Below are 25,996 nucleotides of genomic sequence, written 5' to 3' on the forward strand. Positions count from 1 at the left end.
AAGCACACGGTGGAAAAAGTCAATGTCTCGCTAAAGGAAGACAGTGTAAAAAAAAACCCTGCATGCAGTGTGTCAGGTCTCGGATAAAGAAGAAGACGAGCTGTTTATTGATGCAGTAAGCGAATCGATGAATGAAACCTGTCATCTTTACAACGATTGACAAACACGGAATGTAACTTGAACACAACACATCCTACAAATACGAACCTGATTGAAAGAAATAATGATCAAATCATTGATGACAGCAACACTCAGTAGCACTCACAAAACAAATACTGTATATTGACAGTCATGTTACGTTATTTTTAAAATGTTCCCTTTTCTTTTCTAGCTTTTTTAACACACTACTTCTCGCGATGACACGCGGTATATATATATATATATATATATATATCCCGATCTACATACTCGAATAATGGATACTTTATTCGCCATCAATGATTGTTTTGTTTTGGTAAAGCCATACTCAGTGTATTCATTAGATGAGCGGTAAAAAGTAAGAGCGAGGGGAGGATGACTTATTGAGGCATGCAGGCTGTAGTGCGCGTCAACTCTATCTGAATTGCGCGATCACATTTGAAAAGTTCTATTTAGTCCATATGTGTCAAACTCAAGGGCCGCGGGCCACATCCGGCCCGGCGTGTAATTATATCCAGCCCGCGAGATCATTTTATATACTGTATTATTGTTATTAATGGCCCGGGTATATGAAGCGCTGGTAACACAATAAACTACAGATCCCATAATGCAGCGCTTCAGCTGCCTTGCTGAACACTTACCGCGTTAATCAAGTCTAGCTTATGATGCTGCAAGTTATTGCGAAGCTAGCTCACACGATGCTGAAGAGAAAAGTTGATTCTGAAAATAGAGCCTTTAAAAACCGATGGGAGGCTGAGTATATGTTTACTGAACCCGTGTGTCTCATTTGTGGAGCGAATGTGGCTGTAATAACAGAATTTAATCTAAGACGGCACTATGAGACAAAACATCAGGGAGTTCTGTGTTGTGGAGATTCTCAGGATGGATTGCAGGTGCTCATCAGTGAGGCTGAAAGACCTGAATGCAATGCAGAAGATACAGAAAGCAGAAGAATTAAATAAGAATCTGACACCAGCGGGCGTTTTACCGTGCAAAATCACAAAGTGATTTCAAGTGAAGTTGCTTTTATGGGAGACACAAATGCACCAGTGCAACTTTCCCTGTTGCCAAGTAATGTTAAACCAAGTTGTCACTACGGTGTTCCCAAATACGCACTTTGCTGATAAACCGAGCGCACTGAGTTTGCACGGCGCTTTGGTGACTTTGAAGAACAAAAAAAGTCCGTCTACATGCGGCTCGAACCTTGTGCATGTTTGGTAGTACATATCTGTGTGAGAAGCTCTTCTCAGTGATAAAGACTAACAAAACAGCACACAGGAGTCGCCTCACTGATGAGCACCTGCAATCCATCCTGAGAATCTCCACAACACAGAACCTCACACCAAACATAAACGAACCTGTTGCCAAAAATAGATGCCAGGCGTCCAGCTCTAAAATGACATATGAGCAAAGACAACTTAATGATTTGATTTGTTATTGCTGAAAGGAACACATTTTATTTATATTTCCAGGTTTTGTTATGCCACCATGCGCCATATTGAACTTTTAAGTGTCTTTGTTACTTAAGGGCCCATCTTCAAGAAATTTGGTACGCGGGTTCCCAACGCTAACTGAATCCTACTTACGTACATGTATACATCCATAGCCTGCAGCTCGGTCACCGTGTGAGGCGGCGTTAGGTCCCCCTTCCCAACGCCTCCCACGTTGTTGGCTGCCTGCCTATATAAGGCCATCCGTCGCTCCGGTCTCTACATTCCCTTCCTTGCTTCGCCGCGGGATTCACGTCTCCCTGCTGATAACTACAGCCTTTTTCTTTAATCCACGGCTTCTCCGATGTTTTATTGTTCATTTATTCCGATTATAGTTATTGTTTAGGTATTTTAGACTTACTTTACATTGTTCAGGTACTCATTTTATTTATCATTCCAACCGTACCCCCATTAACATGTCTATCGAGGTGATCACCATCGATCAAAGAACTGTCACTTACCGAGTGGTTTCCATTCTCTTTGGTACATATTGCACGGCCATATCAGGCTCACTCTTGATATCCGGAGGAACATTGTGTCTTATGTATGGAATGACTGGGAGAGGTTCAAGGTGTGGACTGATGATGGTACAGGAGATAATTATACTACACAGGAGCACTATAAGAGTGAAATGCTTAAGCCCTTCACCTATGATTCTGCATGTGAGTTGATGGCTGCCGCGACAACTGCCAGTTCCTCTTAAACATCTTAGACTCACAGGTGACGATTTCAGTAGTGGACACTTTGTTTATGAATGTTTAAACTCTCAAAAGCTGGATGTGAAGTTATCGATGAAACCAGTTGTATGCTTACAATGCTTGACAGATGCCGAATGTCATTTCAACACAAATCCTGCAAATACTGTCGTAATTGAAACAAACTATGAAACTCAAACCGATTATGACAGCAGCAATCCAAGCTGTGAGATTTGAAACAAGATTACTGTTCACATAGCCAACTGTACCTTGCATGCTCAAGAGTAAGCTCAGCGCACAGCTTGGTCATATTACAACCAGAGGGCCGAACTCAGAATGTGGTATGCAAAGAGATCCTTAACAGGTAATTGGTATATTTTCCCTCAGTTTAAAAAGGTTTAATTTTCTTCTTAATAAAAATTTTAAGGCAGTACTTCGCCGCTGCGAAGCGTGTGTATTCTGCTAGTAATATATAAAAGTTATCGATAATAATGAAAAATCATCAGATTACATCGTAATGTCGGCATGAAAAAAAAATGACCGCATCACCAAGCGTGTAAATAGTAGGGTAAAATACTTATGTAAGACCGTAAGAGTGCTTCTCCTTTGAAAAATCAGCCGTCATTTTGTAAACAATATTGAAGACCAATCTGAGACATGAAGGACATGCCTAAGTAGACTGTTTCTGCACGAAGTACGTACCCAAATGTTTAAAATTTGAAAGTAGTGGTAAAAATGTACCCTGCACAGCGCACACAATTCATTTTTTTCTCCAGAAAATTGCACTTGTCCACGGACAACTGAAACCAGAAAAACACGCTTGTCCGACGGTCAATTTACCCGTGTCGGACGAGTCGGGCTTTGGATTTCCGCACCCCTGCGATTATACAGTAGTTATTTCTTGATTCACTTCTTTGGCTGACTGCCTGCTCATATAAGGCGCTGCAGTGTCTTCATTCCTTTCCTTGGTTCGCCAAGGAAGAAGTCTTTTTATTTAATCGACGGGTTTTCTGCTGTTTTATTGTTCGTTTATTATGACAGTTATAGTTATTGTGTAGGTATTTTAGACTTAGTTTTCTGTTCAGGTACCCATTTCCTTTATTGTTCCAACCGTACCCCCATTAACATGTCTATCGAGGTGATCACCATCGATCAAAGAACTATACTTGCCGAGTGGTTTCCATGCCCTGAGATGGCGCCTGCCTTTTCCATGCTCTGTGTTACATATTGCACGGACATATCAGGCTCACTTTTGATATTCGGAGGGACATTGTCTGATGTATTGAATGACTGGGACAGGTTCAAGGTGTGGACTGATGACGGTACAGGAGATTATTATATTACACAGGTGCACTTTAAGACTGAAATGCTTAAGCCCTTCACCTATGGTTCTGCATGTGAGTTGATGGCTGCTGCTGAATTGTTCAGTTGTCGCTTTCAAGTGTACCGAAATGGCCAAATATTTTACACCTTTGGAGAACCATCAGTGCCTCTTAAACATCTTAGATTCACAGGTGAGGATTTGAGTAAACCCATGCATGCAGTGTGGGATGTCTCAGATAAAGAGGAAGACGAGCTGTTTATTGATGCAGTAAGAAAGGAACAACCCTCTAATTCTGAACAAGCCTTTGTAGACATATCAATAGGAAAGCAAGGTGTAAAGCTTAAGTTTAAATAAAGTTCAAAGACACGCTACCGCTAAATATTCGCAGGCAAATCCACAACTTAATATCAAGAATGCCTGTTAAACATCTTAGATTCATGAGTACTGATTTGGGTAGTGAACACTTCAATGAATGAAACCTGTTATCTTTACATCGTTGTAACTTGAACACAACACATCCTCCAAATACGAACCTGATTGAAAGAAATAATGATAATCAAATCCTTGATGACAGCAACACTCATAACAGTGACAAAACAATTACATTGACAATCATGTTACGTTATTTTTAAAATGTTCCCTTTTTCATAACTTCTTTAACACACTGCTTCTCCGCTGGGAAGCACGGGTATTTTGCTAGTATTCTAATAATGCGTTACCTTGGAAATTCTTATTATTAAACTATAAACCATAAGTGTTAAACTGTTTATTTTTTATTAATAAAATGATTTTCTTAAGACTTATTGTTCAGTGACCATAAAAGTGCTAAAATAATTTCTTTAAAATGCATGCTTTAACTAATAAAATGTACAAAAATGTTTATAAATAATACATAAGGCATAAAAATAATTTCCTTAAAATACATACTTTAATAAAATGTACTAAAATGTGTATAAATAATACATAAGGCATAAGGCTTATTATGATTACAAGCTGTCATATTGTTTTTTCTGTAATGTGCATATGTGAAACAAGGCTTAATTTAAAAAAAAAAAGCATATTAATTGTAAATATGGATTACAGTTTAATTATGTAGTACTTACTTCTTAGCAAAACATATGCTATTTGACACACAGCAACAAATAAACGCAGTACCAAACTTTAAAAAGTGCAAATGTATCAAATGGTCATTCGTGGTTTATGAAGAAGAAATGACTAACATGCATGACAGGTTTATAAGTAAAATACACAGCTCTTAAGCTAACAAGCCTATTGTTTATTAAGCAGCAATTTCAAATTAGTCTGTCCAATTAAAAATGTAAGCTGCTGCACTTAAAATCAAGCTCTCTGTTCCTACTGAAACAGTGTTTGTTTTAATTAAAGAGCAAAATAAAAAGGTCTTATTTCAGGTAGCTTTTCTTGCCATTTGTGAAATTGCACAACTTCTCCGATTCCCTTTTCTCAGTTTATTACTCCACTTTGTTTAGCATAAAGGCTAAGCTATCTGATAAAGCAAGGCTTCACTGGTCCACTGCAGGAAGTTTGCTGCAAAAAAGCGCTAGCTCAACTACTGTAATACCTCCCGTAAAGGAGCACTGCAACTAAATTACTATGAAGCTTGGGAAAGCACATGCTAAAAAGACCAGCTTTTGTGATTGGCCAATTTACTGATCATAGATCAAGTCTTTTGTATTGAAAATTGCAGGTTAGATCGGCAGCAGATTGACTGGAGCATCCATGACGCTCGACTAACTTTGTTCAATTTGCATTCTTAATTCTATAATACAATATTACATTATAGTTGTGTAGGGGAAATTGTTAATTGAATTGTGATTCCTGATGTAAAGTGACCTTGGTCATGTAAACTGACCTTGAAATAGGTTGTTGCTTTTAAATAAACACAACTGGCATGTTCTACCATTCAACATGCAGGAGAACGCAATTGGAGTATTCAGGACTTGTACCAAACTCGTGAATGAAAGGGTAAAGGTTCTAGCATTAAAGTCTAAAGAGTGCCTTTAAGCTTCTTGTAATGCTGAGGTGTTTGCAGAACCATACAGAGATCAGGTAAAGGACAGATCGCGCCTTTCTAGATAGATATCTAGATTTATCTTCTTGCATATAAACTACAAAAGATATTTATTTTCTAAGCAAAGTCAATACACAAAGTCCTTGCCACAACACACTTAGAAATATTGAGTGTTTGATGAAGTCACTCATGATCCAATCACAGAATTGGTAACAGACTTTGGTCACTATAAACAAAATTCCCACTGTGCTGCAGAACTGGGAACAAAGATGAAAAAAAAAATAACTCCACAGTCTCGTTATTACATTGGTGTACAATACCTAAATCCACAAAGAGTGCCATAGTGGGAAACATTGACATGGCACTGATGAGGCTAAGTGTATTTATGTGTTTATAGTGTGTTTTATCACTAATATAAAATTCCAGATTGCTTGTCTAAATTCTGTGTAAGAAAAAGAAAAAAGAGATTATAAAGAGTGAAGGCACCATAAGGCAAACTCCATATATTTGATGACCAAATTCACAATAAGTTTTCTTCAGGCAAGAGTCAACAGTCAGACTGACTCTAGATGGTGGTGGAACCCCATCCCTTTTCTTCCACAGTTTGACATGGTTAACATGGTACACACGTTCAGCCGGTTGACAATTTGGTTGTTTCACCAGATAATCCATCAGGCCGATTCTTTCTTTAATCTCACAGGGTCCTTGCCAATGCGCTAGCAACTCGGAGCAAGAAGTGTGTGTAAATACCATGACTAGATGACAGAGATTGAACTCACATGGGGCGGGCCTGTGCTACTTGTGCACGCTCCATGTTTTCTTTTAAAATTAGTCAATTTTTGTCAAATCCTTTGCATAATTGCACAATATGAAATATTTAAATTCCTGGATTTTGTAATATTGTAAAGAAAAGCCAAGCAAAATGACACCTTTAATTACCTAACTTAAAGGATTACAATATGCAAGCTTTCGAGGCAATTTGGGCCCCTTCTTCAGGCAAGATGTAATACAGGAACTGGAGTTCCCTGTGTTTATATACACTCTAGGACAAGAAACAACATTGGTAAATCTTAAAATGAGAAATTTTTAAATGTAAAAAATTAATATATATTGCAGAAAAAAATTGCAGTGTCAGTATTTTTCCAATATCGTTCAGCTCTATACGTATCTTCAAGTAACTATTGAGATGTTACTCCTAGAATCGGTGTGAGCAGTTACTTTATCACTATTTACCACCACCACACTGAAAGAGGTGTAGCTAATGCCTTCCACCCTGGGCCCTACTGCAGTCCATCGATTCATCCAGACGGGGTTAGTTCAGAATAATGTGCCCCCACTCTGCACTTGAAACCGCACAGGAGGGGTAAAGATTTGTCCTTAGGCTAGGTATTTGGCTGCATGTCTTACCAGCTGGGCTTGACTCTTTGGCCACAATCCCTTCAGTGTTTATGGCAGGGCTGTGGAGTCGGTAGATAAATGCTCCGACTCCTCAGTTTCTAAATCTTCCGACTCCTCTGGAAGTATATACTATGCTAATGTATTTTCTACATCCATTGAAGGAAAGGAAGGCAACATACATGTCATTTCACCACAGAACTACTGGTTAGGAAGCCAACACTCTACTATAATGCCAGATTAAAGACAAACACAATTGATTGGCGGCCGCAGATTGCGGGTGTCCACATGGACGGGCAGATCCAGCTTTGCGAAAATCGACCACGCCCCCATCCAAAGTAATGTGATGCCTCTGTCTGCTGCAGTGGCTGTCTCCTCTGTCAGCCAGCCGGAAGTTTAGTGCATTGTGTCACTCACCGGCCAGCTGATCAGCAGAACGAGCCTCTGCTGGAGACAGGTAGAAGATCTGGTTCTCGGCTCCTTGGCCCCTTCACTGGCGCAGCGAAGGGGAGCCGGCGGAGCTGAGAATACACCAGATGATTTTTCAGGCGTTTGGCGTGATGACTCGTTGAACGGCCGAAAAATCGGCAGTGCATCTGTAAATGTATGGGGGGCTTTAGGCTAGGTTCACAGTTCCCTGTAACAGTGGAACACGACACAATGGAAAGCGGTGCTGCACCTTACCTATGCATTACATCCCATATAGTGACGCATACAGTCAATGAAAAGCATGCTTCATGGTTATGTTCGTTTTGTGGTTACATTATGCACTGCATGCATTGGGCTTTATTCTTACAGCAGAGAAGTAGTTCATTATGACTGTTTGTGAATTGGGACATTTCAACTTACTTTTTTAATTCCCATTTAAAATTAGTAGGAGTCGGAGTCGGTTAACTTTTTGCCGACTCCGACTTTGACTCCAGGTACCCAAAATTGTCTCCGACTCCACAGCCCTGGTTTATGGTGATCGTTCGACTGTTCTACACCTTTGACTTGAATGGCCAGCCGGTCCATATTCTTCCACCCTTGACTGTGGATCTGTTGGGTGTAAGACTTAGGGAGCAAATTAATCGGGTATTCACAAGCGACAGCCTCAATTACCTGCTCTGCAGTGTTCCAGGCTTCAGCCAACACTTAGGCTTTCCTCGCAGCTCATATGCCTGTGAGCATGCTGGCAGCTCCGTGAAGCAGCACTTTTGACACTGTTTCACCTGCGTGTCCGCATTCACTCCAGAGCATGCCAGGATCTCAGCTTTTAATATGTCATAATCTCTGCCAGCAGGCTCACTGAGGTTGTAATAAGCCGTCTGAGCCTCTGCGTCAGGAAAGGGGCCAGTATTTGTGCCCAATCCTTGTGTTCAAAGTGGCTGTCTGTTCAAAGGTGAGGAGGTATGGTTCCACGTCATTTTTAGGATGAAGAGGCATTAATACTTGAAGGGACCATCTGGGCCGCTCGATGAGTCTCCAACTTGGTGAGCCATGTCTGTTGGTTTCCCACCTCAACTTGCATTGACTTGACTTCCTCCAACAGGAACACCACCAATAGAGTCAGGTCTACAGGTTCATGCATTGATGGTAATCCTGCCGACTATGCCACGGTAAGAAACACAACAAAGAGATTGTGAAGAGTTGAGGCACTGTAAGGGGAACCCTGAATATGTAATGATAAAAAAAAAAAGTCGCAATGCGTCTTTTCAGACGAGGGTTAATCAGATTGACACTAAATTGCTGTGGAACCACTTAAAAGGAAGTGGAAGAGGCAGGCTCAGGGATTCATGACCCAGAAGTGACATTAGTAGTGCTGCCAGTCATCAGATCGGTTAACAGGAAAGCTGCGACCAGCTGACTAGAGACCTCAAAGCTGCTGATCTTATTGGTCGAGATTTTAAAGTTAAACATCTGCTCACCTGTTATGCTCCCATAATCTGAGACCCTTAAGGATGTCAAGCATACAAAAATGTCGCTGATAGATTATTTCAGTCTGCCTTGTCCATCACAATTTTCAGTGCCATCTGCCGGCCGTGAAGGACAGACTGTCAAAGGTGATATCAAAACCTCATTAGTCTCTGTCTTTCAACAGCAGGGACTGAAGTGTTTTTTGTTATTTATTTGTTGTTGGCACATAAAGCCACAGAAATATAGGGAATAATTAGTGAGAAAAATGTTTTGCATGTTACCAATTTTATTTTGTGTACTGCATTTTATGGGTTATTTAATGGTTAAAGTGCATATTATCTAAAATTGTTGCAGGAACATAACCCCTTATTCCCATAGGTTCAATATGTTAACCTTTCCATCTTTGTCTTTTGTGCAGTTTTTCTAGTGAAAGTTTGTGAACCCTTTTAAATTTTCTATCTCTGCGTAATTTTACATAAAACATAATCAGATCTTTATGCTTGTCCTAAAGCTAGACAAAGGAACTATTTTAGATAATTTTCCTCAATAATTAATGCTACACATTTGCATAAAAAGATGAAAAAAAAAACTACATGGAGTAACACAATTTTTGGGTGCAGTACTCCTAAATTAAATATAGTTAGAAAGAAACTAGTATTTTTTCTGTATTGGATAAAGCAATGTATGGCACCATCAATACACTGCCTTAGTCAAGCCACTGTAGGCCTAACATTATGTCATTCACCATTCCTGTGTTGTCCACATGTCTAGAAATATTTCTAAACATTTTTAGAGACATTAATATTGCAAAAGCATTTACCGAAGGGCTTGCAAAACCTTAGGCAAAAAAATATTTTCAGGAATTTTATTTCTTACTGAAAGCATAAAATGTGTTTTCAGTGGAAATTAAATAGGTTAGTGCAGTCTAAATTGTATTTGGGCAACATAATGTGAAAAGATTCTTAAATATACCATGCCTGTGAAAACATTTACATTACGCTGATTAAAAGCAGTACTTTTCCTTGCCTAGAGAAGGAGCTGTTGTGCCATAGAAATTTTTCTAAAGGAGCGTTAATACTGTTGAAAAGGAAAACCATTGTGTTTAACTGTAGTAGTCTTAGAAGTAGCAGTAAAAAGAATGGTTGATAATTAAAAAGAGAATAACTGAAAGCAGAGCAGTTGTGCATTGGTAGAGAATAATGCATTTTTTTATGCCCAGACTCCTGAAAATGTGGTGTAGAAGTAAGAAAAAATGTATGATTTGAGTTGCAGATCATATTTTTATCACATACATCCATATTTTCCATAAATATGCATTTATTTTTCTTTTCGTTTATCTTGGTTTATTTGCTGATTCATTGTAGCAGCAGGGTAGTTTTCATGTTTTAGCCTACTTCGCTATCATTTTTTTGTTTGTTTTAAAAAATGTTGAGCTAACACTTTTTTTTTTTATAATTCACAGGATTATTGCTGTTTTTGTGTTTCTGTGTTGGGAAAAGTCAAAAAACCTAAATTCTATACAAGATCCCTTGAAATGAAGTAAAATATAAGGAGTGAAAGATATTTACCAGGAATTTCATCTTACAACATTTTTAACCTTTATGGGAAATTTGAGTTTTGTTAAGTTGGTACTTTGCAGCTTTTTTTCCTGCAATGAAAGAGGTAATGCTTGAAAATACAGACTTGCCAAAACAAGATATGGATGTGATCACCGACATTGAACTTTTCATTCCTGCAGAAGCTGAAGTAATTGTTGTTCCTTTTTCATTGTTACCTCATTCATTAATTACAAGATTGCAGGCTGCCTCTAGTTCTTCACATAGTGGTCATCAAAAGGAATCAACGGACCTCACATTGGTATTGTGCATTACTCCTGTAAAAGCTACAAAAGCCTCAAAACCTGATCTGCTAGGGGGTGAAAAATCTGCTGGTGATGGCAGAGCAAACAGCGTTGACCAAAACAATGCTTCATTGAACAAGTGCCTGCTTCCTATAACTACCTCAAACACAAAAGCTTTTAGTCTCCTAAAATGTTTCATGAAGTGCGATCACTCTTTGTCACAAGAGATAATGCAGATTTACGCTGCCACTTCAGACTCTGCTAGAGAGCAGTTTTTCAAGACTGGCTGCAACCTGCTTATAATTTACCATAATAAAGTGTATTTGTTGGTAAACAAAGACACAGTTTTAAAGAAAAGCAAGGAGGATTTCAGATGTGAAAAGGGTAAGCGTTCTGATTCTGGAAAAGAAGTAGCCAAGTCTACCTTGTTGGTTTCTCCACTGGATCCTCTGAGAGCTGCTGCTGAGAATGCAGGGCAGAATTTACTGACAACAGGTCAGGTAAGCATATTAAATCACCGATTTCTTTGTCCCTGAGACAACAGGTCAAACCTTAGATTTATGTCTAAGATGATATAAAATGTGATATTTATTATTTCGTTTGTAAGACTAAAAGGGGAAGAGGTATGATCATAGTTGAAGAGTATTTAAAAATCATGCCTCCTCCACCCCCCCTTTTTTTTTGTTTTTTTGTATTATAGTTTACTTCCATTTCTAGGCCTAGACCACATTTTGAAATATAGTGTTGTTAACATTAAAACAATGAAAAAACTGAATGCAATACAGACAAGTGAACATATTTTTTAGGTTTATCGATGGGTTTATAAATGTTTTGAGACTTTATAGACATGTAGGGTTTCGGGATTCTGGTCTACACAGATTTCATTTGTCCACTAGCTGAAATACCCAGCATTGCCCAGGAGGAAAATCAAGTTTTGTTTTTTATTGTTTGAGAAAAACATAATTAAAAAAAAACACAACTATAAAAATTAACAAACAATAAACCTGGGTTCACTTCCGGGTCCGCCCTGCGTGGAGTGTGCATGTTCCTCCCATGTCTGCGTGTGGTGGGATGGCATCCTGCCTGGGGTTTGTTTCCTGCCTTGCGCCCTGTGTTGGCTGGGATTGGCTCCAGAAGACCCCCGTGACCCAGTAGATAGGATATAGCGGGTTGGATGATGGATGGATGGATAAAGACTCACTAATGTGCTTGTCTTGCGGTGTTGTATGTATGTTATCATCCAGTTGACACTCGGAATCAGCCAACTGTATTTAATTTGAAAAGCAACAGGGGTGCGGTGGCGCTCAAACATAAAGAATGCTGGCAGTCACATCTAGTTCGCCCTCGTGTTTTTTTTAATTGTTTGAGAAAAACATAATTAAAAAAACACAATAATAAAAAATAAAAATAAATTAAGAAATAAAGACTCACTAATGTCCTTGTCTTGTAGTCTTGTATGTATGTTATCATCTAGTTGATGCTTGTAACCGGCCAACTCTTATTTATTTTTTAAAATCAACAAAGGCGCGGTGCTGCTCAAAAATAAAGAATGCTGGCAGTCGCCTGGTATATACTAACTGTGTAAGCCAATCCTAGAAAGTATTTAAATTGTCAGAACTACTCTGGGCATTTCTCTGGTAGAAGGATTCATGTTGCTGAAGTGCTTGCATCGTTTGTGCATTAGCAGCTAAGCGACTGTCTTTCTTAGGAGGTTTCCTTTTGCCGGTGTACTGGCCTCGCTTGCGTATCCTCGGAGCTGGGTCCTCACCCCGACTCTACGTCTCACTTCTGGGCCGGACAGACACACACACACACACACACACACACACACACACATCCACACGTAGAACTCTTATTTAATTTCAAAATCAACAGGGGTGAGGTGGTGCTCAAACATAAAGAATGCTGGGCAGTCTAATCCAGTTCGCCATCTGGTGGTCGTTCCGAGTGTCAACTGGATGATAACATGCATACAAGACTGCAAGATTACCTCCCACCCTACCTAGGAGGGGGTGGGTTACGGCTGATTTCACCCTACAATATTTTGAGTCGACTAATGAGGAACATGTGTACCAAATTTCATTAAAATCGCTCCAGCCGTTTGGACGTGATGCTGTAACATACCTACACACGTTGACTTTTATGTATATAGATTACTAACTAGTCATTCACCCTTTCTTCTGAACTTTGGCATTAAACTTTGTTTAGATTCAAATGCTATTACAGCATTGATAGTGCAGAGTATGAGTGGAATCATTAAGGATTTAATTAAGCTTGTTTAGGAAATCTCTACATATAGTTCTTATTTATGCATTATTTGTTTTTTTTGTTTGTTTGTAGTCCTGGTATGTTCTGTTGTATGTCCCAGACAGATGCTTTACGAGAAGATCCGATAGATAGTTTTCTGCCTTTTTTCCTTTTAGAAGTATTTTTGCTTTCACCATACACCCCAGGAGCAAAGATTAATATGAGTATGATTGTGCTTGGGGTGTTCACATCTTGGCAGCCCATGATAAAATTCAAAGGAGGGCGGTAAGTAAATAATTAGCTCTGTTTCTTTCAAAAGTATATGAGCAAGTGGGTTTCCCAGTAAAGAAGGAAGTAATAGGTTACTAGTTAACTCCAATACATTAAGTCCAAGTGGGAGAGTATGGGTACTAGGATTAGAGAATGGATTGGAAAATGGGTATGTTTAAACATTTGTAGCATTTATTGGTTAGAGAAAGTGGCAAAAAGGGAAGCAAACAGGCTAAAGGGAAATTCTAGTAAGTAATAAAAACACATTTACATCAGAAAGCACTTAGCAGTGAGAGCACCTTAAACAGGGGCTTAGAGAGGTCCATTACGTATTAAATGAGTACTGTAGTTTGTTAAACCCATAACTGAGTCTTTAGAAAACTGAATATAATTTAACTATCACTTGATCGAATTTTAATCCTTAGGCCAGTACAGTGCAAATCTTATGTGATGTCAGATTTTTTGGAAGCCGGCTTTGACAAAGGATGGGAGATGCTGGTTGATGGTTGCTGAACTTGAAGAAGTTGTGGATGTGTGGATAGCCTGTTTTTTAGTAAAGAATTGGTGAATTTTGCACAGATGACCTTTAGGGAGATGGTGTGCATCCCCAGAATGGTGCAGGAGAATACACATGATCAAAACAGTAAAAGTAAGTGGTTCACGGTCGGACATAAGGACAAGACAAGAGGTGCTCACTGTCTGGTGACATTAATATGAGAGTTTGAGGTTTCCAACAGTTTTCAGGACCTTACAGACCAGGTCAGTGGTTCTGATAACTCGGAGGTGGTAGGTAGGGATGGGGAACTGTAAAAGCAGTCACCAGAAATACATAAGTAATGATAGTGGGGGGCTCCATCATTAGGTGTGTTCCAGAGACACAGTCTCGTATGGTATGTTGCCTTCTGGGTGCACAGGTAGTAGACCGTCCTAGAACAGCAGATTGGCTGTTGGCTAGAGTATGTGTGGATCCAGTTGTCATTGTCCATGTTGTAATAAATGACTTCCTTAAATGCAGACTGCTAGTTCTGCAGTCCAAATTTAGAGTTGGATGCCATGCACCAGTCCAGGTAAGACTGAGGAGATTAGAAAGCTTAATGTGAATCTTAGAAGGATCATTTGTGTCTGTTGTGAATACTACAATATTTAAAGACATCTGATAAAGAACAGAAATACTCCAAGGCTGGGTTTGTACCTAATCACTGAACTTGTCAGCACACACTTTAAAACCCTGGTATTTCTTGATTTGTTTTTGTTCATATTTTGTATTATGTACAGGTGCTGGTCATAAAATTAGAATATCATGACAAAGTTGATTTATTTCAGTACTTCCATTCAAAAACTGAAACTTGAATATTAGATTCATTCATTACACACAGACTGATGTATTTCAAATATTTATTTCTTTTAATTTTGATTGTATAGACCTGACCTGATTCAGGTTGCAAAATGGAACTGCCATCAAGCAATTAATCTATATATTTTATGTTGTATTTGTTATTAGTGTTTACACATTATGTAAATATGTGCTAAGTCAAATTTACATTAATTTGCCTAATATCTGTAGTAAACTGCTAGCTTTCTTTGACATTTACCAAAATTGTGAAATAAATTAGAAACACATGTAAGACCATGTCAAATGCATTCAGTACTTAAATATATAAATCTGTTCATTATCCTTTTACAATACCAGAATACAAGCAAAATTTTGTATCTAGATAATACTATATGAAAGGATAAAATAGCAATAATCCTACATACCATTACATAGTTTCATAAGATTGGCTGTGGGCAGCTTCATCTACGGGAGCAAAAATGTTAGAGCCATCTCTGGTGCTGATGTCATGGGCACTTAGTGCTGAATTTGGTAGCTTTTCAAGAAAAACTTATAGAACACAGTTCCAAGAGAGATGTGAGGCAGAATGCATGATTATGATGAGCAGAAATGTACCTGATAGTCTTGTTTATAAAGAAAATAATGTGGTGGTAGTTTGATATTTTCTGGCCCGCACTCGGTATATAAAGTTATTTTTGACACTCAGTAAAATTAAGTTTCACACCCATTTTGTAGAGGGTGAAGTACAGCCTAGATTTAATTGGCTGAAATGTAATAGATCACCAGGACCAGATATTTTTTGAAAAACTTTGTACACTGGGAAAATTCCCAAAGACTAGACGCTAACAAATTTTATCCTGTTACATTACGTCTTGCATGAAGAAGGGGCCTGAGTTGCCGTGAAAGCTTGCATATTGTAAACTTTTTAGTTGGCTAATACAAGGTGTGGTTTTGCTTGACTTCTCATCCTGTTGCATGTAAAGGGTGATAGGGTGATTGGGTTCTTCCAAGTAACTTATAGGCCAGTCAGCTTAATGTGCTAGAGAGATTAATGATTGGAAGCAACTATTAAGGAAGTTCCAGCAACATGTCTATAACAGGTGTATTAGCAAATACCAGGTGTGGGTTTGGATGAGAAAGTATTTCACTAATATGCTGGAATTCTACGAGGAAGCAGAAAAAGAATTTGAGTGTTTGTACTTGAGTTAAAAAAATCAAATATACAATGGAGAAATTGTATGAGTTAATGACTGCAATGGGGACGGTTACGTCAGAAAGGGCATCTGGTGTAAAATTTTGCCAAATCAATATGCGGACAACAATTTTGGATGGTCCGCTGTGGCAATCCCTAACAGGAGCACCTGAAAGAAGAAGACGAATGACTGCACCCCGTGCACTTGTTTACTATTACATTTTTTTAAATGTTCCTTTACTGCTGTGTGTTTATAATAACTTACATTGTTGTAATTGTATGTTCTAGAGTCTTTTAAGGATAATTTGAAATGGATATTTAAAAGTTTTCTAATTTTGTGTCCACACTATTATGTTATATAAAAACTGTTTTTTAAATGAAAATGATCTCTGTCCACAGTAGCATTTTTACATCATCTTGCCAAAACTAAAACTATGAGATAATAGGGGATGACAAGACACTGTTAATGTATTAACCAGTAGAAATTTTCGTTTATCATTTATATCATGGTTGAGAACATCTGACACTTTTTTGTTACTTTTCGTCAAAAAGACAGCTTGTGGTGGGAAGTTGGCATTGCACTACCTTCTGATACAACCAGCAATTCTCACAGAACCATAACTCTCACCCCGTCTCTGAAACTGCTTCTAATTGCATTTTCAGACATTGAAGAGAACCCCATTGCTCCCTTTTCCTTTCCAAAATTTTAGATTTGATCTCGTCCTTAGATTTTATTTCGTTCTACAGTACATCACACACTGATGATAATGAAGAAGATACCAAGGTGACCCTGCATTAATCATTAAGCAAAATATGCTTATGCTTAGGAAAGTATGGGAAATGGAGCAGCAGAGACTTTTTTAAGTGTAAATAAAATTAAGTACACAGCAATAAGCATTATTTTTAAATGTTTTCATCCATGTACAGTATGTTGAAATAAAAGCAATGGAGTGAAATAAAAAAATTTCTTCATTAGAATATTCTTAAAAAGTCCACCCCCATCAATTTCTGTTGAAAGAGAATTTTGAAAATAAGTCATGTGACAAGTGTGAATGTTTTCTTTGGTAAGACTGCATTGTAGGGCTTGGTTTTTTAGCATTTGCTGAGGAAATATTCAGTTAATTGAGATTTTTTTTTTTTTTGGGTGCTTTTCATATCTTTTTTGAAAGACAATATTAAAGTCCAGTTTGGTTTGTTACAGCTGATTTAAGTCCCATGTATATCCATCCATCTTCTTCCGCTTATCCGAGGTGGGGTCGCGGAGGCAGCAGCTTAAGCAGAGAGGCCCAGACTTCCCTCTCCCCGGCCACTTCTTCCAGCTCTTCCGGGAGAATCCCAAGGCGTTCCCAGGCCAGCCGGGAGACATAGTCCCTCCAGCGTGTCCTGGGTCTTCCCGGGCCTCCTCCCGGTTGGGCGTGCCGAACACCTCACCAGGGAGGCGTCCCGGAGGCATCCTGATCAGATGCCCGAGCCACCTCATCTGACTCCTCTCGATGTGAAGGAGCAGCGGCTCTACTCTGAGCCCCTCCCAGATGACTGAGCTTCTCACCCTATCTTTAAGGGAAAGCCCAGACACCCTGCGGAGGAAACTCATTTCAGCCGCTTGTATTCGATCTCGTTCTTTGGTCACTACCCATAGCTCATGACCATAGGTGAGGGTAGGAGCATAGATCGACTGGTAAATTGAGAGCTTTGCCTTACGGCTCAGCTCCTTTTCACCACGACAGACCGATGCAGAGCCCGCATCACTGCGGATGCCGCACCGATCCGCCTGTCGATCTCACGCTCCATTCTTCCCTCACTCGTGAAAAAGACCCTGAGATACTTGAACTCCTCCACTTGGGGCAGGATCTCTCCCCCAACCCTGAGAGGGCACTCCACCCTTTTCCGGCTGAGGACCATGCTCTTGGATTTGGAGGTGCTGATTCTCATCCCAGCCGCTTCAGCTGCGAACCGATCCAGAGAGAGCTGAAGATCACGGCCTGATGAAGCAAACAGGACAACATCATCTGCAAAAAGCAGTGACCCAATCCTGAGTCCACCAAACCGACCCCTTCAACACCCTGGCTGCGCCTAGAAATTCTGTCCATAAAAGTTATGAACAGAATCGGTGACAAAGGGCAGCCCTGGCGAGTCCAACTCTCACTGGAAACGGGCTCGACTTACTGCCGGCAATGCGGACCAAGCTCTGAAACCGGTTGTACAGAGACCGAACAGCTCTTATCAGGGGTCCGTACCCCATACTCCCGAGCACCCCACAGGATTCCCGAGGGACACGGTCGAACGCCTTTTCCAAGTCCACAAAACACATGTAGACTGGTTGGGCAAACTCCCATGCACCCTCCAGGACTCTGCTAAGGGTGAAGAGCTGGTCCACTGTTCGCGACCAGGACCGAAAACCACACTGTTCCTCCTGAATCCGAGGTTGACTATCCGACGGACCCTCCTCTCCAGAACCCCCGAATAGACTTTTCCTGGGAGGCTGAGGAGTGTGATCCCTCTATAGTTGGAACACACCCTCCGGTCTGCCAATCCAGAGGCCGATGTCCATGCGATGTTGCAGAGACGTGTCAACCAAGACAGTCCTACAACATCCAGAGCCTTAAGGAACTCCGGGCGTATCTCATCCACCCCCGGGGCCCTGCCACCAAGGAGTTTTTTGACCACCTCGGTGACTTCAGTCCCAGAGATGGGAGAGCCCACCTCAGAGTCCCCAGGCTCTGCTTCCTCATTGGAAGGCATGTTAGTGGGATTGAGGAGGTCTTCGAAGTACTCCTCCCACCGACCCTAACGCCCGAAGTGAGGTCAGCAGCGCACCATCCCCACCATATACGGTGTTGACACTGCACTGCTTCCCCTCCTGAGACGCCGGACGGTGGACCAGAATCTCCTCGAAGCCGTCCCAAAGTTGTTCTCCATGGCCTCTCCAAACTCCTCCCACGCCCGAGTTTTTGCCTTGGCAACAACCGAAGCAGCGTTCAGCTTGGCCTGCGGTACCTATCAGCTGCCTCCAGACACCCACAGGACAAAAAGTCCTATAGGACTCTTCTTCAGCTTGACGGCATCCCTCACCACCGGTGTCCACCAACGGGTTCGGGGATTGCCGCCACGACAGGCACCGACCACCTTGCGGCCACAGCTCCGGTCAGCCGTCTCAACAATAGAGGCACGGAACATGGCCCATTTGGACTCCCTCGGGATGTGGTTGAAGTTCTGCCGGAGGTGGGAGTTGAAGCTACTTCTGACAGGGGACTCTGCCAGACACAGCAGACCCTCACAACACGTTTGGGCCTACCAGGTCTGACCGGCATCTTCCCCACCATCGAAGCCAACTCACCACCAGGTGGTGATCAGTTGACAGCTCCGCCTCTCTTCACCCGAAGTGTCCAAGACATATGGCGCAAGTCCGGCGACACGACCACAAAGTCGATCATCGACCTGAGGCCTAGGGTGTCCTGGTGCCAAGTGCACATATGAACACCCTTATGCTTGAACATGGTGTTCGTTATGGACAATCCGTGGCGAGCACAGAAGTCCAATAACAAAACACCGCTCGGGTTCAGATCGGGGGGGCCATTCCTCCCAATCACGCCCTTCCAGGTCTCACTGTCATTGCCCACATGAGCATTGAAGTCTCCCAGCAAAGCGAGGGAATCCCCAGAAGGTATGCCCTCTAGCACCCCCTCCAGAGACTCCAAAAAGGGTGGATACTCCAAACTGCTGTTCGGTGCATACGCACAAACAGTCAGGACCCTTCCCCCACCCGAAGGCGGAGGGAAGCCACCCTCTCGTCCACCGGGGTAAACCCCAATGCACAGGCTCAGTGGGGGCAATAAGTATGCCCACATCTGCTCGGCGCCTCTCACCGGGGGCAACTCCAGAGTGGTAGAGAGTCCAGCCCCTCTCAAGGAGATTGGTTCCAGAGTCCAAGCTGTGCGTCGAGGTGAGTCCGACTATATCTAGCCCGGAACCTCTCGACATCGCGCACTAGCTCAGGCTCCTTCCCTTTCAGAGAGGTGACATTCCACGTCCCAAGAGCCAGTTTCTGTAGCCAAGGATCAGACCGCCAAGGTCTCCGCCTTCGGCCACCACCCAACTCGCACTGCACCCAACCTCCTTGGCCCCTCCCATAGGTGGTGAGCCCATGGGGAGGAGGACCCACGTTACCTCTTCAGGCTGTGCCCAGCCGAGCCCCATGGGTGCAGGCCCGGCCACCAGGCGCTCGCCATCGAGCCCCACCTCCAGGCCTGGCTCCAGAGGGGTGACCCGCGTCCGGGCAAGGGAAAACGTCGTCCAAGGTTTGTTAAACCGCTCTTTGTCTCATCCCTCACCTAGGACCAGTTTGCCTTGGGTGGCCCTACCAGGGGCATAAAGCCCCGGACAACATAGCTCCTAGGATCATTGGGACAAGCAAACCCCTCCACCACGATAAGGTGACGGTTCAAGGAGGGGGTCCCATGTATATTCGTAGATTATACCTTTTACGTACGTGCAGGGGATGCAAGGAGTTTCACACTTGATTTGTTGGCTGTATGATAGGAAATTGCTTTGTGGATATCACCAACAAGATTTACTGTAAAAGTGTACATTTATTAGCTTTTCTTTTATTGTTTTATTAAAAATATAAAATAACTAATAACCAGTCTTTACTAAAATTAATAAATAAGACATTTTCAAGTTGTACAAAATGTCATTTTTGCCTGTGTTTTGTAATTTTAGGAAGAGAGCAGTTTACCTTCAAACTCAAAGAATAAATTGGACTCTGTGTGTATTAAAAAGCTGAGGGAACAAGTTGGGATTACAAAAGATGTGCAAGTTTGTCTGGCTCGAATCCCAGAAGGTGTAAAGCACAAAGCTAGTAATTCTTTTCCAATTAATTTACCAAGACAAGAGGTGAGACCATCTTTGTTGAATTGCTTTTACATTTGTCTCTTTACAGCTACTTGTTAAGACTATGGAGTATGTGGAGTACTAACATCATAGTTTTCCCTTTCCAGCAAATCCATCTAGTAGTTGCATTAAAAAGAGAACAAGATACTTTGTGTATACAGTAATCCCTCCTCGATCGCGGTGGTTGCGTTCCAGAACCCCCCACGATAGATGAAAATCCATGAAGTAGAAACCATATGTTTGTATAGTTATTTTTATATATTTTAAGCCCTTATAAACTCTGTCACACTGTTAACATTATTAGAGCCCTCTAGACATGAAATAACACCCTTTAGTCAAAAGTTTAAACTGTGCTCCATGACAAGACAGAGATGACAGTTCTTTCTCACAATTAAAAGAATGCAAATATATCTTCTCTTCAGGAGCAGAGAATTTCAGAGAGAGAGAGAGAGAGAGAGCGCTCAATCAAATCAGTACATGTGCTTTTAAGTATTCCAAAACACCGCAATAAAGCGGCATTTTTTAGAGGAGTGTCAGTATCTTCTAAACAAACAGCCTCTGTGCAAACAGCCCCTCTGCTCACATCTCCTCCGTCAGGCGCAGAGAACGTCAGAGAGAGAGCGAGATTAAAGCAAACAATCAAAAAATCAATAAGTGTGCTTTTGGAAGCCCCGTGATAAAGCGGCATTTCTTAGAGGTGCGTCCGTATCCACTAGGCAAACAGCACCTCTGCTCACACCCCCTCCGTCAGGCGCAGAGAATGTCAGAGAGGGTGAGATAGAGGCAGAGACAAGCAAACAATCAAGCACAGCGTGGGAAGAATATCTTATTTCATTGAGGAGTTTTAGTTAATATGTAGTACATGCTCTGATTGGGTAGCTTCTAAGCCATCCGCCAATAGCGTCCCTTGTATGAAATCAACTGGGCAAACAAACTGAGGAAGCGTGTACCATAAATTAAAGACCCATTGTCCAGAAATCCATGAACCAGCGAAACATCCGTGATATATATTTAGATATGCTTACATTTAAAATCTGCGATAGAGTGAAGCCGCGAAAGTCGAAGCGTGATATAGCGAGGGATTACTGTATCTGTGTATGTGTGTGTGTGTATATATGTATGTGTGTGTGTATGTATGTATATATATATATATATATATATATATATATATATATATATAGTGGCAGTAGGCGGCGCTAGTGCGCCCTTGAACCCTCAGGTACCACGCTAGACACTGGATAAAAGTCCCAGACTTTTTTATTAATTAATAACACTGTGCACAAAGCACCCTCCACACTACTCATAGATTACACAACAATACAATAATATTCTCTCTCATCCTCGCCCAGACACTTCGCCCCTCTACCTCCCAGCTCAGCTCAGTGTCTGGACTGGCCCATCGTCCTTTTATAGCCCCTGACCCGGAGGTGTTCCTGTCCAATCAGACCACAGTCCCTTATTCCTTCCGTGTCAGGGTAAACAGTCCTTTTCTTCAACCCGGGAGCACGTCGTTCCTTCCTGTCACGTGACCATGACATACTCCCGGGTTATAGGGCACACAAGAGCCCACGAGCCCCGCTACAGCGACTCCCGGTGGCCCCCAAGGTATCCAGCAGGGCTGTGTATAAACACTACATAGTCCATGAGGCCCTACTGGAACTTGGGGCATAATCCTGCTCTCGGGAGAGCTCCTCCTGGGGGTGAGGGCCGGAGCCGAAGCCGGCAGTCCTCCACAATATATATATATATATGTGTATGTATATGTGTGTATATATACTTCTATGTATATGTGTGTATATATCTGTATATGTATGTGTATGTACAGTCATATAAAAATGTTTGGGAACCCCTCTTAATTCTTTGGATTTTTGTTTATCATTGGCTGAGCTTTCAAAGTAGCAACTTCCTTTTAATATATAACATGGCTTATGGAAACAGTAGTATTTCAGCAGTGACGTTAAGTTTATTGGATTAACAGAAAATATGCAATATACATCATAACAAAATTAGACAGGTGCATAAATTTGGGCACCCCAACAGAGATATTCCATCAATACTTAGTTGAGCCTCCTTTTGCAAATATAACAACCTCTAGACGCCTCCTATAGCCTTTAAGTGTCTGGATTCTGGATGGAGATATTTTTGACTATTTTTCCATACAAAATCTCTCCAGTCCAGTTCAGTCCAGCCGAGCATGGACAGCCTGCTTCAAATCATCCCATAGATTTTTCGATGATATTCAAGTCAGGGGACTGTGACAGCCATTCCAGAACATTGTACTTCTCCCTCTACACAAACGCCTTTATAGATTTCGAACTGTGTTTTGGGTGATTGTCTTGTTGAAATGTTCAACCCCTGTGTAACTTCAACTTTGTGACTGATGCTTGAACATTATCCTGAAGAATTTGTTGATATTGGGTTGAATTCATCTGACCCTCGACATTAACAAGGGCCCCAGTCCCTGAACTAGCCATACAGCCCCACAGCATGATGGAACCACCACCAAATTTGACAGTAGGTAACAGGTGTTTTTCTTGGAATGCGGTGGTGTTCTTCCTCCATGCAAAGCGTTTTTTGCTATGACCAAATAATTCAATTTTTGTCTCATCAGTCCAAAGCACTTTGTTCCAAAATGAATCTGGCTTGTCTAAATGAGCATTTGCATACAACAAGCGACTCTGTTTGTGGTGTGAGTGCAGAAAGGGCTTCTTCCTCACCACCCTGCCATACAGATGTTTTTTGTGCAAATTGCGCTGAATTGTAGAACGATGTACAGATACACCATCTGCAGCAAGATGTTCTTGCAGGTCTTTGGAGGTGATCTGTGGGTTGTCTGTAGCCATTCTCACAATCCTGCACATATGCTGCTCCTGTATTTTTCTTGGCCTGCCAGACCTGGGTTTAACAGAAACTGTGCCTGTGGCCTTCCATTTCCTGATTACATTCCTTACAGTTGAAACTGTCAGTTTAAACCTCTGAGAGAGTTTTTTTGTAGCCTTTCCCCTAAATCATGAAACTGAACAATCTTTGTTTTCAGATCTTTTGAGAGTTGCTTTGAGGATCCCATGCTGTCACTCTTCAGAGGAGAGTCAAAGGGAAGCACAACTTGCAATTGACCACCTTAAATTTCTTTTCTCATTATTGGACACACCAGCCTATGAAGTTCAAGGCTTATTCAGATCAATCAATCAGTCTTTATTGTCATTATAGCAATGAGACATTGTACAACAAAATTTTAGGTGCAATTTTCCAGTGCAAAATATAAAAATAAAAACAAAACGCAATTACTCAAGTTAAAACTAAAATAAAAAGGGAGTAAAATAAGTACCAAAATTAGTCCATAACAGCATAAAAATGTTTTCTACTCATACATATGTCATATTACACATGTCCTTTATCCAATGTTAACTTAGAGCTGTATTGTAAACATAAGAGTGTATTGTATTGTAAACAGGAATATATATATATATATATATATATATATATATATATATATAATTAATTAATTGTCATCTGCCATGTGTTTATTGTAATGCCTTTTTCTTTGATTCAGATTGGTAATGTGTCACCAGGCTCCTCCATAAATGATCTTCCAGAACTGGAGTTGGATAACCAAGAAGAAAATGAATATGAACCAAGCCCCAAGAAATCAAAAATATGCCTGAACTTGGAAAGTAGTGAAAGAAAAGATGCAGAGGTGAACGTTCCTGTGAAAGATTGTACCTTTGCCTTCAGTTTGGATGAAAGGCTTTCTCTTTTGGACCCCTTGTCTTTAAATCAGACACACCCTAAACATTTTGATTTTGATGATTCCCTGAGACATGAGAAAATCAATCGGATTAAAGCAATTTTAAAAGAAAAAGAGGCTGAAGTGGAATGCTTACGTAACCAAAATGTGCATTTGGAAAGTGAGAGTACTGCTCTCTTGCCATGAAACGCTGATATAGTTTAAGAAGAAAAGGCAATTTTCTGTTTGAAAAGCAGTGTCTTGTGGTGGTTTCTCCTTTATTTTTTATAATTAGCATGAACACTAAAGTGTCTGAATTGTAAATGTTTTTTTTTTCTTATACTACAGCTATTGAAAGATAATTTAAATATTTTCTGGAATTTTTGGCAAATTTATAGTTGTAGAAAAGATTATTTTGTGGAATGTGGAGTCTAATTTTTTAAAATACATTTGTATATACACCTCCAAATGAAAAGTGAATGTTGCAGACTGATAAGATTTTTTTAAGCGTGATTTAAGTAAAAAGGGTTCTCTGGTAAATATGAATTATCAAGTATCTTTTAACATTGTATTCTTTTGGCATTTTTGTCTCACAAACACTGTTTTTTTTTTTAAAGTTCAAAGCCTTTCTGAAGTAAAATATTCTTTTATCTAAACTTTATATGATCATTTTTTGTCTGTACCACAAGTAACTATTTTGGTTTCTCTGATGCAGAATAAAGAAAGCAGTGTTTATTTTACTTAGACAAAAGCAAATTCCTAATATTGTACTCAAAATGTAAATAAGTGTATTACTTAATGTTAAAATATTAGTTTTGTGGAAATTGAATGGAACACAAGAAGGTTTTTTTAGCAGGCCATATTACATAGTAACACATATATATATATATATTAACTTTGATTTAACATGGTGTTTTTTTGCCTGTACCCTTGTTTGCCTTTGCAGCTTTCCACTGGTTCCTAATTTGCTTAACCCTGTCAAAATGTTTAAAGGCATTAATTTCAGCTTTACTGGTTAAGGCAATAGGTTTTTGTAAAGCATGTTTGGCTTCAGCCATGTTGCTGCCCTGCTTTGGATAAGTAGGTCAGGAAGACAGATGGATGGTGGTTCATTTATAATATGGCCTTGAAAAGCCATATGATATCGAGTTTCACATTAAAAAATTAGAAAAATAAATTATTGTATAATGTCTGTTAATCCCTGCTGCATCCATTTTTCTCATAATGTCAAAGGTAAAAAGCTAAATACAGAAGAAAAGAGGTCTTAAAATCAGTGTGAAGTTTGAAAAGAAAGAGGAGCATGACAGAAAATAAAAACTAATAGGAGAATGAGCAACCGTAGAATGCAAGGTTACAAAAAAGGTTAAACAACCATCTGATACTTTTGTGGACCTCACTTTTTTACAGAGTTTAACCTCCTGTTTATACATTGAGGTGACTTTCTCGCTATTGTGCCACAGAAAACATCCGTCTTGCTCCCTTACCACTCGGCAAATCCCAAGCCCCACTGTGTTAAGTCTTTTTCCCTGA

At 40.6% G+C, this 25,996-nt stretch overlaps 1 protein-coding gene across 1 annotated transcript in view; it reads left to right on the plus strand.

Annotated features, from left to right (window-relative positions):
- LOC120525919 overlaps positions 1-25,206 on the plus strand; it is a 49,234-nt gene extending 24,028 nt beyond the window's left edge. The window contains exons 2-4 of the mRNA XM_039748607.1: positions 10,430-11,307; positions 20,569-20,742; positions 24,293-25,206. Coding sequence (XP_039604541.1) covers positions 10,621-11,307; positions 20,569-20,742; positions 24,293-24,673 — 1,242 coding nt within the window. The 5' untranslated portion in view covers positions 10,430-10,620 and the 3' untranslated portion in view covers positions 24,674-25,206. The remainder of the gene's footprint in view (positions 1-10,429; positions 11,308-20,568; positions 20,743-24,292) is intronic.
- Positions 25,207-25,996: the final 790 nt, after the last annotated feature.

The sequence above is a fragment of the Polypterus senegalus genome, chromosome 3, assembly GCF_016835505.1.
Source record: "Polypterus senegalus isolate Bchr_013 chromosome 3, ASM1683550v1, whole genome shotgun sequence".
Lineage (NCBI taxonomy): Eukaryota > Metazoa > Chordata > Cladistia > Polypteriformes > Polypteridae > Polypterus > Polypterus senegalus.